This window comes from Sinohyriopsis cumingii, chromosome 5, assembly GCF_028554795.1.
Source record: "Sinohyriopsis cumingii isolate HCF-2022 chromosome 5, ASM2855479v2, whole genome shotgun sequence".
Taxonomy (NCBI): Eukaryota; Metazoa; Mollusca; class Bivalvia; order Unionida; family Unionidae; genus Sinohyriopsis; species Sinohyriopsis cumingii.
The window spans coordinates 128,555,396-128,573,024 of NC_142965.1; the positions used below are offsets into that span (position 1 = coordinate 128,555,396).

Here is a 17,629-nt window from a genome sequence, read left to right on the forward strand (position 1 = left end):
TGTGGTGATGTATGGAATTAATATTATGGGGCACTGATGATATACTTAAATGTAACATCGGATTTAGGGCGGTATGGTGATGTATGGAATTAATATTATGGGGTACTGATGATATACTTAAATGTAACATTGTTTTCAGGGCGGTATGGTGATGTATGGAACTAATATTATGGGGCACTGATGATATACTTAAATGTAACATCGGATTTAGGGCGGTATGGTGATGTATGGAATTAATATTATGGGGTACTGATGATATACTTAAATGTAACATTGTTTTCAGGGCGGTATGATGATGTATGGAATTAATATTATGGGGCACTGATGATATACATAAATGTAACATTGGATTTAGGGCGGTATGGTGATGTATGGAATTAATATTATGGGGCACTGATGATATACTTAAATGTAACATTGTTTTCAGGGCGGTATGGTGATGTATGGAACTAATATTATGGGGCACTGATGATATACTTAAATGTAACATCGGATTTAGGGCGGTAGGGTGATGTATGGAATTAATATTATGGGGTACTGATGATATACTTAAATGTAACATTGTTTTCAGGGTGGTATGATGATGTATGGAATTAATATTATCGGGCACTGATGATATACTTAAATGTAACATTGGATTTAGGGCGGTATGGTGATGTATGGAATTAATATTATGGGGCACTGATGATATACTTAAATGTAACATTGGATTTAGGGCGGTATGGTGATCTATGGAATTAATATCATGGGGCACTGATGATATACTTAAATGTAACATCGGATTTAGGGCGGTATAGTGTTGTATGGAATTAATATTATAGGGCACTGATGATATACTTAAATTTAACATCGAATTTAGGGCGGTATGGTGATCTATAGAATTAATATCATGGGGCACTGATGATATACTTAAATGTAACATCGAATTTAGGGCGGTATGGTGATCTATGGAATTAATATTATGGGGCACTGATGATATACATAAAGTTAACATTGGTTTAAGGGCGGTAGGGTGATGTATGGAATTAATGTCATGGGACACTGATGATATACATAAATTTAACATTGTTTACAGGGCGGTAGGGTGATGTATGGAATTAATATTATGGGACACTGATTATTTACATAAATATAACATTGGATTTATGGCGGTAGGGTGATCATTGGAATTAATATTATGGGGCACTGATTATTTACATAAATGTAACATTGGATTTAGGGCGGTAAGGTGATCTATGAAAGTAATATTATGGGGCACTGATTATATGCATGAATTTATCATTGGATTTTGGACAGCATATGGATCTGTGGATATAACTCAATTACGTGCTCACTGAAACCTGTGTGCAAAATGCGACTCTTTACCGAAAAGGGTAACAATGTGCTATTTCTTCTTTTTTTATAAAGAAAGAGAACTAATTATAACTTGTTTATTCATGAAGAAATCGGTTATTTTTTATACGTTAGACACGGGTGCACGCAATGTACGTGAAAATTAACCATGGAACAGTTTCATCAAGATTTTGACGATATTAGCTACACAATATATTCTGTAAAAAACAGTTTCTATCCAATATACTTGTCTTCTGTGAAAAGTTTGAGTAATGCAAGCAGATTATTTTAATTGTACTGAATTGGAGACCTCATGTTTGATTAAACAGAGGTATTAGTACGGACTAAAGTGGTGCCTACCCCGCAAGCTCCATGCTGTGAAGCGCATCTTCAGCTGCAAGTAGCTGTTTACTAGATTTTATTGGGGAAGAAATTTTATTGTCAAAATGACTGCATTATCACAGTGGTCCAAAAATGCATTTTTATGTCAGTATTCACACATACGTAAGACCAATCATTATCCCCTCCCTTCTTGCCAAGATAACGAGAATTGGCTGGTTTAAACGGGAAAAGGAGATAATTACTGCTTTTACTATCCTGTCTATATATGGCCTTCATTGCAGGCGCAGCGGAGACGATAGTTACAGATAATGCAGACCTTGTAACAATGACTGTAGCTTAAATTTAAATTTTAAAAGTGTCATTATTTTCACCATTTAACTTATCATCCTAATCCATTTTCCGTAGATATGTACGAGAATGGTTGGGCTGCATGGTAGCTGCTAACGTTGTCATCTTGGATGTTCAGTCAGGCAGGTATCACGTGCCAGCCAACCACAAGAAAGGTCTCTTGAATCAAGCAGTATTTTCATCCGGTCTGATTCACTATGCGCGAAGATTTGACATGACGAAAGAGGTTTTCTCAGCAGGTGGACCACCAGGTAAGAGAAGCTATTGTTAAAACAGGCGAGATAAATGAAACCTGACTTTTCAGTCAAAGATACAAATTGATGAAGAATAATAAAATGAATATATGATTTAAGAATTACTATCCTTACACAAACTAGAGTTTTTCGAACATAATATCTAATATAATTAAAGTTAGTGATGCATTTCAGAATATGTTGTACAGGATCTTCTCACGCAGGACCGACTCTATGGCGGTCCGTCACCACACTCTCTCTCTCAAATATTGAAAGAAGCCGTGATATTAAAGCCAGTACATTTCAGATTATGCATGGGACGGATCAAGAATGTACTTGGCAATGTGGGTTGTCAAATTATAAGCGACATTTATCTTTTTTACGGATAAAATTTCCAAAGTCCGTGAAGAGGATTGGTCATTTAGGAAACGTCGCAATCAGATACATTGTGCATGAGGTGCATGATTCTGTGACCATTTTCGCGACAAATAACAGCATCAAAACTTCCAGTTTTCGAAATGCATTTTGCAGATAAAGAACGAAAAGTGATAAATATGCCACGCCACATTCATTGATTTAGGAATATTGATCATAAAAAAGAAATTCCGAATTAATTCGACAACCCACGGTGTAATCCGCATTTGTATCTCTCTTATGCACAGCCTGAAATGTCTCCCTCACTGTTTTGCATAAACGGCCTTGTACTTTGCATTATACAGACTGATGGACGTGGCAATAATGTCCTTAGTTTTGTGAGGTAATAGCGACTGACTTTCAATATAATCATGTAATGCTATGCTTAAACTAGCAACGTAATTTCACCCTCCTATTTTCTACCGAGTGTTATTATGATTCGCTATTCTTTATGCTCAAAAAGTTGTTCAAAAAGGATTTGAAGGATGGTTTTCAGTCTTCAGGTTAAATTAAGAAGAAAGAAAATATAGAAAGCTAAGCATAATGGTGTGACTGCATAATATCGTCCATATGGAAACATGAGAAAATGTATTTCCATAACGAGCTGCAGTGACGTTTATCATCTACAGTGACGTTTATCATCTTCAATGACGTTTATCATCTTCAGTGACGTTTATCATCTGCAATGACGTTTATCATCTACAATGACGTTTTTCATCTACAGTGACATTTATCATCTTCAATGACGTTCGGTACTAAATAAGGTACTAAATAAGGAAAGTTCAAACACAACGGCCGGACTGTTGTATATGACTGCGGAAATACAGGAACTGGATATGTTTACATAATGAGTTGCGTCAAATTATCGAGGATTTGGACAATAGACTCGATGAATATTCATGACCAAAACGGATATAGTGTTGTGTGCGTCTTGCATTCTGGCCCTGAAGGCCACGCTTTATAAATGTCACGACTTATATTTTTGTTGTTATTCTAGGGTTTAACGCCATTTTTCAGCACAAGATAGGCTATACATGGCGGCCAGTATAACTGGTGGTGGAAGAACCCTGGAAAACCCAGGGAAGAACCACCGACCCACGAGAAGCTACTGGCAGGCTTTCCCACGAACCCACGCTAGCCGAGCCTTGGACTCGAACCCACGCAGACAGAGGTGAGATGGCAGTGATCCGGAACGGTGAGCGCTTTAGACCACTCGGCCACTCGGGGCCCCTGCAGTTTATATAACATTTCTTCAATTTGTTTTAGATTAGGTTCGTTTTAGAAATTGAAAAATAATGTATCATTGAATTGTCCTTTACTTATATAAGTTTGGCATGGATAACATCTCAAATAGAGTAATAGTGAAGTTTCTATTTTAAAGACTAATAATAGAAAGCAATTGTTTAATGATAATTAATTTGTAAAACGTTCAGTCTTTGGGTTACATTTAAACATAAAGCTAATGATATGATAAAGCAATACTCTTTGTAAGCGTCGTTAGACACATTAAATGCATGCATTTATAAATATCTCATATGCATTTCGTTAGCCAAAACCTATATTTACAGTATTATTGAACCTACGCTTGTGGGAATAGAAACACAGCAATAACTTTTCTTTCGTCGCAGCCGTCGCTATTGTCTCTTACACGTTTGTTTAGGCTTTGGTTTACCAAATCATTATCAAACTTAGAAAATGCATTTCAAAACAAATGATCGCTCAACCTCTGACTTTGGGTTCAAGGTCACAATTATAGAAAATGTGCGTTAAGGGTTTGGCTAACGTTTTTCATTTGCTTATATTCTTGAACGTCATGATGGATTTTCTTTATTATTGGAACAAATAATTATGAAGCTAAAACAATTCTATTTTGTTGATATTTCCTAAACCTTAAATAAATTATCTTCATGACTGCTACTAATTATTATGAAGCTATGCCAATTCATTTCGCGACAAACTAACTCGCCCTTATGACCCTGGGGTCAAAGTTACAATCAGAAAAAATATTGCCTGAAGATTGTGGTTAAAGTGTTTTCTCTTGCTTATATCCTTTTGACGCTGAGGGATCATTGAACGTGTAATTAAAATGTAGGCCCTGGCCCTGGAATTTTTGTGTGTTTTTTCCTCAATCTTCCAGATCAAAAATATTCAAAATGTATTGTTTGCATAGAACACAAGAGCTGAAGAGCTTTTCATTGTTCTTTGGTTTGATTCGTAACAATAAAGAGAACAAATAACATAGTCGGTTGTATAGCCTGGTTCATGTAACATAATATATTATAAATATTTTTGTTCTTATTAAAACGGAAGCAGTTGGAAAAAAAGTATAAATCATCTCAATTTCAAAATCTCTCTTATGCAAATATTGTTCCAAATGTTTTGATGGTGCTATAATATTTTGTTTTAAAAAGTCATCTGTATCCATAAATTCGAACATTTTACAAATCACGAGACATATAATCTGGTAGATTAATCAGTGCAGTGGTAAACTGTAACAATATTGCAAGCCTTCGGACTGTAAGCAATAGCAATGGATGGATAAGAAGAAACGATCCATTTCCCTTCCGAATTGTGTGTACATGGATTTTGAAAGAATTATGTTTTAATGTCTATATACGTTTTGCTCCAAATGACTCTATATATGAAAAACAATCTGTATGTCTACCAGCTTGTTCAACAACCATGACTTAATTGAACTTTATGGTAACATATATTTTCTTTTGATTTTTGAATGAAATCGCGTATTTAACATTCCGTTAAATTTGTGATAGAGTATCGGTAAAATGGTTCTTTTACAAATTACAAATTTCTGGAATTGCGGATAAACCTCTCTCATATCTTGAAAGCTACTTAACAATGCGTTACAAGTGCGTTTACTATCGAAATTTATTTAAAGAAAAATATCTACTAGCTGCCTTAGTTCCCAAGGTTCAGTGTTAGGTCCTTTACTTTTTCTTACTAACTATATAGCAGACACTTAGAACGCATTAGATAATATAATTGATAATGATACTTCCCTTGGAATTTCTTAGACAGACACTTTACCAGGATACAGATTATAAACACTGATCTTGGAAAAACGTAATTCACATTCAAACGACTTGCTTGTTACTTATAAAGCTTCGAAAAACGACATATATTTGTTGCATATGACTTTTTCTTTCTGATGTTCTCTTTTGATAACATGAACTTGCTTCCTGTGAAAGGGTTGATTTGGTTTGGTTGGTGGGTGTAACGCCAGTCATCAGCATATGATTGGCTATACATTGTAGCAAGTAATCTTGGCGGAGGAAGAACCCGGAAAGAACCACGGATCCAATGGAATCATCTGGCAAACTTTATCACATACCCAAGGTGAACAAGCAGAGAATCAAGCCCAAACAGACAAAGGATACCTGTGAGTAATCTGTAACGACGAGCGTATTAGACTACTGGGCTAACAAGGACTCCGCTAAAGTCAGAGTCACATGGGACTAACATCATGTTCTGATGCCAAATGGACTAATCAAATTATGTTACTTGCGTCTAATTTTATTTTTGATATGAAACTAACTCTTGGTAAAGTATGTACACTATTCGTAAATACGCGTCTGAAGACAGGGACAATTGCCCAAAGGAATATTCGGAAAGATCTTTAATAATTCAAATTGAATCTACGCGTATCGTTAAAGATCTACACATGTATTGTTCTGGAGAGCCTATTTATGAGAAAATTGGCTGGAAAACTCTTGTACAGTGAAGGAAAAAGGGAGACAATGCATAATAAAATAAACCTAGAATATGTGATAATTGTGATTTCGTGACCGTTTCTAGGTTTATTAGATTTTAGTGATCAGTTATTGAGTCGGTGTTGGGAACACATTTCCAAGCCGGAGTAATTAGCTAGTTTCTAAGAGCAGATGCCGTAATGTGCAGTATTTACGAGACGTTATGAAGGCATGTACTAAGTTCGTAAAATGGACTCTTCCTAACTTCTTAGCATCTGGAATTCTCTATAGAATTTGTTTTTTGCTGTTAGGGATTTGCGATAAGAATGATTGTTTATATTAAGTGTTTGTGTCTTGTTTTATATTGCATGGTGTGAAGTACTCATATTCGGCTACGAATGGCTTACTGATGAATGATACAAAATTTGTTCGTTTGAACACCCTTTAGTTGACACCATCTGTTGTCTCCAGGTCATTGAAAATAACATCAACAAGGGCTTCAAGTTACGCTCACGCAGATGTTTGATTCTACTGGTAATAAACATATTTCTTCCGCACGGGAAATATGAAGCATCTAGTTACCGTCTAGTCAAGTCTCAAAATTTCACACCAGTTCTTATCAGAGTTCAGATGTTTCAGACTTCTTATTTCTCATCTACGATTGTTCTTTGGAACGCTCTCCCTGACAATATAAAAATATATTCTGTCTTTTAATTAAACACACACACAAACACACACACACACACACATTACTAATCCAACTAACGAGACACCAACGTATTAGGCTATTCGCAAATACCACATTAATATCTTGCACACTAAACATAGACATGCATGTTTTCCCTTAAAATCCGACCTTGTAAATTAAACTTAGTGTGGGAATGTGGTTATTATAAGGAAAATGTTGAACACTGTGCATTGCTTCTTTTTTAATGCTCAAAGGACCCAGCTCTTTCGTTCTTGTTTTCAACCCAATCATTGTCTTATGCTAGATTTATTACTGGAAGGTGACGTTGAATTAATAAATCAGACAAACTCTGTGATATGTCTAATGCTCAGAAATATATCCACAAAAAGAAACGTTTTAGCACTTATAAATATATTCTAAGTAATATGTCTATATAACAACCGATATTTACAATAGTGGCTGTAACCAACGAATTTCTCTCTCTCTCTCCTTTTATTGCTGATTTGCCTAATTATAAGCCTATATATATATATATATATATATATATATATATATATATATATATATATATATATATATATATATATATATATATACACACACACCAGGGACAGTATTATATGATAGCGTTAGTTCATACTGTAATGTCACTGTGTCAAAGGCATTGCTTCTGTCATCGAGTGCAATTTTATTTTACAAACTGTGTAAAGATAGGACACCTTTATGAATGAAATATGTGACTTTAACTACTGGTGTATTTTTAAATAAGATTATATATATATATATATATATATATATATATATATATATATATATATATATATATATATATATATATATATATATATCTGAGAAAGCTTTATGTTATTAATCTATTAACTCTTACTAGTAAACTCAAATTCAAAGTGTTCAAGTATTGAGTAAATTAATTGTTTTCTGGATTACACACAGACGACAGAACTTTCAGCTTAAACAATTAAGTTCCTGCTCCTCATTACAGGTAAATGTTTGCTAATATTAGCAAAGATGACCCACTTCACCTGTACGTCCCGCTACCTATGAAGACTAAGACTAGTTTCCAAAAATTTAAGCAGCATACAATATGTTGTTGTTGTTGTTGCAGGGTTTAACGCCATTTTTCAGCACAAGATAGGCTATATATGGCGGCCAGTATTAATAGTGGAGGAAGAACCTGGAAAAAAACCCGGAAAGAACCACCGACCCACGAGAAGCTACTGGCAAGCTTTCTCACATACCCACATTAGCCGAATCCGAGACTCGAACCCACGCAGACAGAGGTGAGATGGCAGTGATCCGTAACGGAGATCGCTTTAGACCACTCGGCCATTCGGGGCCCCCATACAATATGTACTGAGGAAGTCCATCAAAAGAGGGCTACTGCTGCCATGAATTTGACTTACTTTTAAGTTGTAATTTATCGGAGTAATCGTGCTTGCAGACAAATTAGGTGAAGTTGCCACTGCGTTTGTAGGTCACAATTGCTATCATTTATAACTTTAATAAATAAGCGTTAACAAATTTACAGATAGTGAAATTTTAGATCTACATTACTGAATTTTCAAACACGACGCTTTCGCAAAATGCAAATTAGTTAAAGCACAAGGTTACTGTATTTGTTTCGACTCATGGCTGTAAGGCATAAAGAACTTATGGCATGACCCTACAACTATTGCCTGTCGTCTGTCCGTCAACACATGTTTTATCAACTTATTGTCAAGAAATGAATTAACCAATTTCAACGAAAACTGGCATAGAGGACTCTGGAAGTAAGGTGAATCACATTTGTACAAATGATAGTAAAACAGTGTTCCATTGTTTTGCATCTTAGGGTTCTCATATGCGACAGACCCACGCCTGTTCGATTGGATGGATTCATTCCGAGAGATGGAAAAGGACCACATCATCGCAACCGATGTTCTCCCAGTTCTTGAGGAAATGGAAATGAAGCAAGAACTGGGTAATACTTTTGAGGTCGTATTTATAATCGTGGATGACGGTTGTTTCCTTTGTTGAATGCACAAGTTTAATTTATCTCCGTCGTACCAAATTTGAAGCGATGAACGGGACCACACTTTTCGAATGATTGTTTTTTCTTTTCTTTTTGTTGTGCTGTTGTTTTTTTTTGTGTTGATATTATAGTTATGGCCTTGAAACGTCTTCGTTCTTTGAGTCAATTGCGTAATTGTCATCTAATATGACCTAATTTATCATTTATTATGTCGTTTAGAGTTACATTTCGGTTTCAAGTATACTCGTATGCGTCTGTCAAATAACAATAACGTTGCTTGCAACACCATTTATCTTCTCACCTTAAATTAGGAATCATTCGTTTCTTCACTTAACCACTGTAGATCCGTAACCATTATTTCATGTTGTATGGCCATTATTTCATATTTTATAACCATTATTTCATGTTCATGGTCATTATTTCATGTTATATTGCCATTATTTCATATTTTATAACCATTATTTCATGTTGCATGGTCATTATTTCATATTTGTAACCATTATTTCATGTCATTTAACCATTTCTTTTATGTTATACAACCAACATTTCATATTGTATAGCTATTTTTTCATTTGACACATATTATTCGGACTTTATGTTATAAATCATTAAATAGAATCTGATAAATAACAATGATATAATTTCAGAGTCTGGCATGAAAGTTGTGGATATAGGCTGTGCCTCAGCCAACATATCCTGTGCTATTGCAAAACTTTATCCGAATTCCACCTTTATTGGCCTGGAGTATACAGAATCCGGGGTAGAGAGAGCAAGAGAGAACGTCCGCCGTGAAGGGGTCACGAACATGACAATCGAACATGGAGACGCTTTGAATCTCCCTGATTCCTGGACAGGGCAGTTTGATTGGGTGTTTGTTTATGATGTCATACACGATCTTCCAGACCCATGGAAAGCCTTTTCAGAAATAAAACGAATCCTGAAAGATGGTGGCATATTTTGGGTATTTGAAACTAATGCGCACAGCACACACGCGGACAATGTCGGGAATAATGATGCCGCCATGTTTTATGCACAGAGCATGCTTCTTTGCCTGCCATCGAGCATGTCTTATCCACCCTATGTTGGATACGGTACATGTTGGGGTATCGAAGAATGCGAGAAGGCCCTTGTAGAATCAGGTTTAAAAGTTATAAAGACAAAAACAGCCAATTATGGGGCCAACCATTTGTTTGTCTGCGCTAAATAGTTTGCGGTAAATAGAGTCCCTTTATCTCCAAAATATTGACAGAGACTGGCGATTGAGATTAAACATTATCATTTGAAAAAAATATAAATGGGATTTAGCACCAGGATAATCAAGCTTTTGAGCTCCTGAAGGCGATGTACTGTGCACACGATATGATGAATGAAGCTGGATCAAGCCTATCGTTTCCATAAAGGTGAAAGATTTAATTGATTTCGAATGAACCCGATGTTGAAAATACTTGCTTGATTGACCAACTTAATTATGCTTACACATCCTCGATTTGTAGTCATTCAGAATAAAAAGGAGACCAATATCAATGTTTTGTGTGTTGATTGCTAACATATGTTGGACCACTTTCTGTAGCAACAATTGTCCCTCAAATATTAATATTGTGCCATAATATAATGGACTCATTGTATCTATGTCAAAATCCTATTTGATGCCAGTAACTACACGTGCTTATACTTGCAAATATGATTCACTCAACTAAACGCATGCATTATTTATTGTCCTATACCAAACGAGTATTTTAATGTTTGCGGTAAATGAAATTGTGTCTGAACAACTTCTTCTTCACAAACTTGTAACAGTAGAAAAACGGACAAAGTAAAATGATACGGTAGTAAAGCACCATAGTTGTGCCATGAGCAAATATTCTATATCTGTCATATGATCAAATGGACGATTGCAAAATATTTGAAATACTGACGGTTTGGACATATATGTCATTGTTAGCTTACCTGGCCATATGGTCAACGGAGCATATGAAATGGTCCTTGGTGCTTCATCATTGTGAGCCGTCCGCTTTTCGTCGTCATTTCACGGTTGCTATTTGTAACTGTAACTTAAAAACCACTCTATAGATTTGACCAAATTGCATAATGGAGGCTCTTTTAAATCAGTTATCTAATATGGCCACCGTTACTAAAAATAAAAACCAAAATAGAAAGCCGTTAAACCATTTTCAAAATCAACTTAGCAGAGTGTGGCATAATTTGAAAGAAAGCATTTTATCATAAACAGCTTTCAGTTTTATATAATTGCTGCCAATGCGCCGTCAGATGTGACCGCCATTACTAGAAGCAGTAAAACTTAAATGACTTCTTTTCAAAAGCCATTTAACAGATATCGACCAAATATTTATAGGTTACTGCATTTGCATGGGAAAATAAGAACGAGTTTTTCGGATGGAAATATTACACGACCATGGGAGTGCCGTATATCCATTCGACAAAACGAGTTTATATTTTCACAGACAAATGCAGTAAGCATTTTATTATATGTTCATGTTCTTACTCTACCTAAGGCTTAATTATATAAACAAGAATACACTCCAAGAAACAAAGTAACTGAACGTATGCCGTATTCCAAATTAAATACACAAGCGCAGATTCATCATTTCAGAACAACAACATTATTAATTCGCACACAACTCCGCTCAGATAAATTTGAATTTAGTCGCGCGCTAGACATAACTTTCGAAAGAAAATGTCGTTTTGGTCTACTTAAAGTTGAAATTTGGAATCATTTTGTGAATGAATGAGCATTGCAACAACTTTTCCATTTGATCTGGAGTTAATAGATTTTGATATTTTTGTCGTTTCTACTAAATTTTGTGATTATGAACTGGTTTTATCTATACCAATTCTACATGAAGCACATCGGATTTCAGTGGCGACGGAGCAGCGTGTTGACATCTGCAGGTTTTTCTGTTCTGTCACTGAATGTTAATATCATAATGTGGGAAAATATGAAGTCTTTCAATTGCAATTATCAAAACGACGCTATGGAACATAATATTTATTTCATTTTGAGTACAGTAAGGAGGATGTAATTGCGCTTTTAGTCGAAATTACAATACAATTTCAAAATGTGTAATCAAGCTTGCGAACCCATGACATGACTCCTGTAATTCGGATTTGCAGAACTAAGAAAATACATTTTGAGGAAATTCAGAAAGTAAAACAGTAAGTATATTCTTTGCTATTCTTCTTTCCAGCTAAAGAAGACAGTTTATGCCTTGCCACTTGCATTTTATTTGTAAGAACCTATCAATTTTATGAAATCTGGCGTCGATCGCCCGCCTAAATCCGAAACATTGTATCAAAAAAGTTAACGCGGAATGTGGCAAAGCAGCTGCTATGTGGCATTCCACCAAACATCTGCTTTAGTTCATTCAGAAACAAATTTAATCAACCAGAACGTAAAGCGCCTACTACGTGGGTGTACATGATATTTTTACAAAATAGTTATCACACAGCAATCGCTGCACATTTCTGATATAACGTTCAATCGCGTGCTTCGTTGAAAGTTTTTTTTATTGAGTCTATGAATTCATCCACAATATCAACGTTGGCATCTCTGCTTTCAAAATAGTTCAAAGAGTGGGTTTACTTCATCCACATACCCCCCCAAAAAAACAACAAATAACTCGAAAATGCAGGCGTCTGCGTCCATTATTTGTTGACAAATAGAAAGTAGTTACTTTATTCACGTGAGTTCAATATGAATTGAACGCGAGTTCAATATCGTAAAATACTGCACGATTCTGACAATGTAAAGTTAACGGAGAACAAATGAGCATTTAATAAGTCTTATAGTTTTATGCAAATAATGCTGATCAGAAATCGAATATGGCCACCATACTAAAAGAAAAGATAATAGTAAATGTTTTCAGCATCGTATTTTCAGCAATTGCTCAGCAGAATTTGACCAAATTCGACAATCGACATCCTGGCATGAAGATCTGTCAATATGAATCATATGATATTGATCGGTTATCAAATGTTGCCGCTGTTACAAAATATATAAAAAGACCTTTAAACAATTTCTTTCCAAAATCTGCTCATAAGAATTTGATCACGGTTGGCAAAAAGCATCATGGCGTTGATGCCGTTCAAAATCTCTTCAAAGATACTGATATCCCATCAAAAATGGCCAGCATTACCTGGAAGAAAATAATAAGGAGAAATTGCAAAACGAGGCAAGCGCCAGCAAAACACTTAAATGACTTTCCAGGACTGCTCATCTCTGTGAAGAAATCTGGCAAAAACTCCACTCAAAAAGTAATAGACAAAATTTTACGGAAGCCATCCTGGTATAAACCCATTTAAGTTTCGTGCCAATGATACGGTTCTACTTTCAAATATAAATACCATTATTATTATTATTATTATTATTATTATTATTATTTAAATCTCAGGTTTAAATAACTTTAAAAACCCACACAACAGAACTTTACTAAATTTGGTAAGAAGCGTCTTGACAGGAAAGGCCTTTACCGTGTTACAAAGTCTGCTATAAAAGATGGCTGCTGCTGTTTAACATAGAATTGTTTCTTCATAAAAGCCCTTGAAAGAATTTGATTTAATTTGACATGAAGCATTCTAGTTTAAGAGCCTTTCACATTTAAAAATTTATTTCGCTACATCATCAAATATGGTGGCCATCGCTATAAAAAGGGAAAATATTTATACACCAAGATCGAAATAAAAATATCTGCATAACATTATTTGTCACTATATACTTGCAAAATTATGCTTAGACATCATTTATGTCAAACTTTTAAAGTGAATTTTTGCAAAAACTGATTTGTTACGGAGGTTCTCGTTCAACATTTAACTTTACGAAGAGTTGAAACTGTAATAAAATATATTTTGTTTATATTAGGCACGAGGCTATAAACAACAGCAAGTTATGTCCTGCTGTTTGTTGCATTTTTGTCATTCTGACTTCAAATAAGATTTACCTCTAACAAAGTACTGATTTCATGACACCTACAAAATGGCTTGACATTAGTGAAGTAAGAAAGAATGTGTTACACTAAATAGCAAACAAGGGTACAAGCGGATGCAAATAAAACCGCGTCAACATGTCCGTAGTTGTTATTTCGACTTGCCAATATTGTTTCTTTCTTTTCTAAGAGAATATTAAGAATGATCATTTTACATGGGTCTACGCTAATTTAAATTTACAGGTTTACCCTTCATTGTTTCAAAACGTTTTTTTTTTCTTCAGTCTAACCGAGGGTACATGTCAAGCGGCAAATAGAACGCAAAAAAAACTACCTTCAATCACTCAGGAAACTTTGTATACAATTTTTTATTTATTTATTGTAACACTAGTGCTTTTCCAAAACATAATTAGATTATTAATTGATAATAAATACAAAATTTTTATTGTAGATCAGAAAACATCTTTATTATTATTCTTACGTGACAATGACACATGTAAGATATAAATTTAATGGGTGCGAATAAATAACGAAAGCTTTATTTTAAATGTGAAAGAAAACCAGTATTGAAGTGATGCTAGAAATGAATTCTGATTTAATTAATACACATACCAAACTTGGCAAGAACAGAAGGATTATGTTACTGTGTCCTATTCCAGCTTAATGCCTTCTTGAAGTTTATGAGGATGTTCGTTCTTCCTCACAGACTGCCAGCAAAGAGGTGAAACCTTTACCTGATTTTCGCCATCGAAAATCCAAACTTCATGAATATACCCTTGTGTGTAGTAGTTCAAGCCTTTCTTTAACACACAATCTGAAATAATCTTGCAATCCAGCAGGAATGATTAAAAAATATTGTCAGTAATATTTACCAAAGAATCTGCTGCTGAAGCTACTCAATTTATCATTTTGACGATAGCTTGCGAGCCGGAGGAAAAATAACTGACTGGGCGGAACTTTTCACTCGTCACTGGAACTATCCATTGCGTTTGGCTATTATGGTAGTGTTTGACAGGTAAGCGATCTCAGACCCACTTGGCGTCTTGTTTTAAACTGTAATGTTGAATCACAAAAATGCATGTTGTGTGAAACACACAAACACACACACACACACACACATGTATATATATAGACAGACAGACAGACAGACAGAGGGAGGCAGAGAGTATTGGTAGTATTAGTAGTAGTAATTTCGGACATTTCTGGTTTTCACCGGCCATATCAGGAAATAATACACCATAGCAGAGGACGGCTTGTTAGTGGGGTAGTTGGGGTTCTGAAATCTGCTTGGTGGAAGGAATTAAATACACGCTGCGAGATATTATTAAACATTAGTTGGAGAAAAATGATATCTCCACAGTGGTGACCTACCTTTTCCCATTTGGAGGTATATCTACCTTTATGTCTGTTATTCAAACCTGTATTTCCATATCAGGCTTATTTCATTTTCGTTCGGCACCTTCTCTCTCTCTCTATTCCTTTCACCCTCCCTCCACGTCACAATATACAGTCTTAAAATGTGTCAACTGTAGACTCTCAAGAGTGCACACATATAGAATCAATGAGGTGCCTTTGAGAAATGCGTAAACACAAACTTAAACAACAAGCAGTACATCTCAAGTATTATCATTTTTATAACGAGCTTACGAGACGAATCATATAAAATGTCAGTGACTGAACTTATATGACATGTTGCTACTTGTACAGGATTAAATACATGTAATACACTGCGACGTGCGGTACATATTTTTAACGACAAAAACTCCTGAATAAATATAGCATTATAATTTTCCAAGTAGCAATTTTGAGTCGTATCAGAATCGTGTTTGAAAACGGAGGATAAATCGGGTCGCGATTAAGGCTGATTGCAAACAATAACTAAATGAAAATAGCAAATTGAATACAGCAGCTGCTACCGAGCTAGTGTGCAAACCTAATAAGGCCATAGAAAAGTCATGTTGGAATATAAAAATAAGGAAAATAAAGAACTCATTAAAGTCAGAATTATTAAAATCTGTTATTTATATACTTTACAATCTGACGTTTGACAGACACAATTGCTCTTTGTTTTTTCTATATCCCACCCCAAAAGTATCAATCCGCGCATGATTGTGTTAACGAAAACAAGAAAATAACTCTTCATTTTAATACGAATACGAATACGTCATTACTTTGGTAAAATATACAGTTTGATGCATGATCATGATGTGTAAACGATACATTCGTGAAACGTGGCTGTTAATTTATTTTCGTCTGTGTTATTTAAAAATGTATTACCATATTAAGACATATTTAATTCATTCATTCATTCATTCATTCATTCATTCATCATCATCTTCTTCTTCTTCTTCTTCTTTTCTGTCTCTTCATTCATCATCATCATCTTCTTCTTCTTCTTCTTTTCTCTCTCTCTCTCTCTCTCTCTCTCTCTCTCTCTCTGCATCTAGATATACATATCTTAAAATGCGCCAACTGTAGACCTTCTAGTGTACATTTATGCAATCATTGAGGTGCCATCGAGAAATGCATACAACGAAATCAAACCAGCAGAAAGTAGACATGATATATAATAAAAAATAAGGTCCACGTTTTTTAATTTATAAATGGAAATAGTCATTTGTGAAGTGGAAACATCTTAAATAGTCACGAATCGCTACTCGTGACAACAAAACGGTTCCACTTCACTCGTGGGAATATTTCCGTTTAGCTGTTGCAAAAACGTAGATATCCTTTATTTATTCAATGGTTAGTTGGTACAGTTACAGTACCGCCCCGTAAAAGCCAGGTCTAACTGCACACTGTATAAAGCAATATATGCCGTCACATAATCCGCTTGCAGATCTGGGTATATGCAATTTGTTAGGAGTAATCAATATAACGAATATCGGAGACCTCGATCTGCCGGCGCATCATGATGATTAATTAATTAATAAAATCCCCAAATAATCCAAGAATTATAAAAATAGAAGTCCAAGTAATAAAAAGTCTAATGAAACTGAGTTCAAATCCCGATGAAATCCAGAATGGAAGGCGATGACTTACGATGTGGTCAGCGTCGTACTGATGCGTCAACAGTCAGTCTGTTGAATCACAGAAAATAGTATTCCAGTGTTTGAATTCTGTGTAAATTTCAATCACTTCCTTGTCCAAGAATTTAGAACACAAGTATTTCCAGGGAAAAACAATCTCTTGGAATCCAAATAATTTGAAGAAAGATAAATTAATTAGCCTCAAAACTGGTCACAACATAAAACAATTTGGCTTCTCAAGCAATATGGAAGGAATAACTATTATTTCTCAAAACATCAATAATAAATCTAGCTACAACGCAATACATGCTCGGATGTGGGTCAATCCTCTGGAAAAACCAATTGCTGCGTGTTATTTGTCAAGTACTCCAAGTATGGACTCGATTTCACTTTTGAATCCTACTCGGAGAAAAAACTAATATTTATAAAAAAATTTGTTTATTACAATTCTCACTGATTTCTGAATCAATGTCAAGAAATCGTCAGCATTAGATACAATGTCGCTATAAAGTTGTTTACGTCAACAATACAAAATCATTCAGAACTGAACTCTGTTCCAGTAAATAA

At 35.0% G+C, this 17,629-nt stretch overlaps 1 protein-coding gene across 1 annotated transcript in view; it reads left to right on the top strand.

The window, feature by feature from the left end:
* Positions 1–10,613, top strand: part of LOC149800209 (uncharacterized) — a 45,662-nt gene extending 35,049 nt beyond the window's left edge. The window contains exons 3-5 of the mRNA XM_089959779.1: positions 2,080–2,273; positions 8,914–9,042; positions 9,741–10,613. Of these exons, the coding sequence (XP_089815905.1) occupies positions 2,080–2,273; positions 8,914–9,042; positions 9,741–10,300 (883 nt within the window). The 3' untranslated portion in view covers positions 10,301–10,613. The remainder of the gene's footprint in view (positions 1–2,079; positions 2,274–8,913; positions 9,043–9,740) is intronic.
* The last annotated feature ends 7,016 nt before the right edge of the window (positions 10,614–17,629 follow it).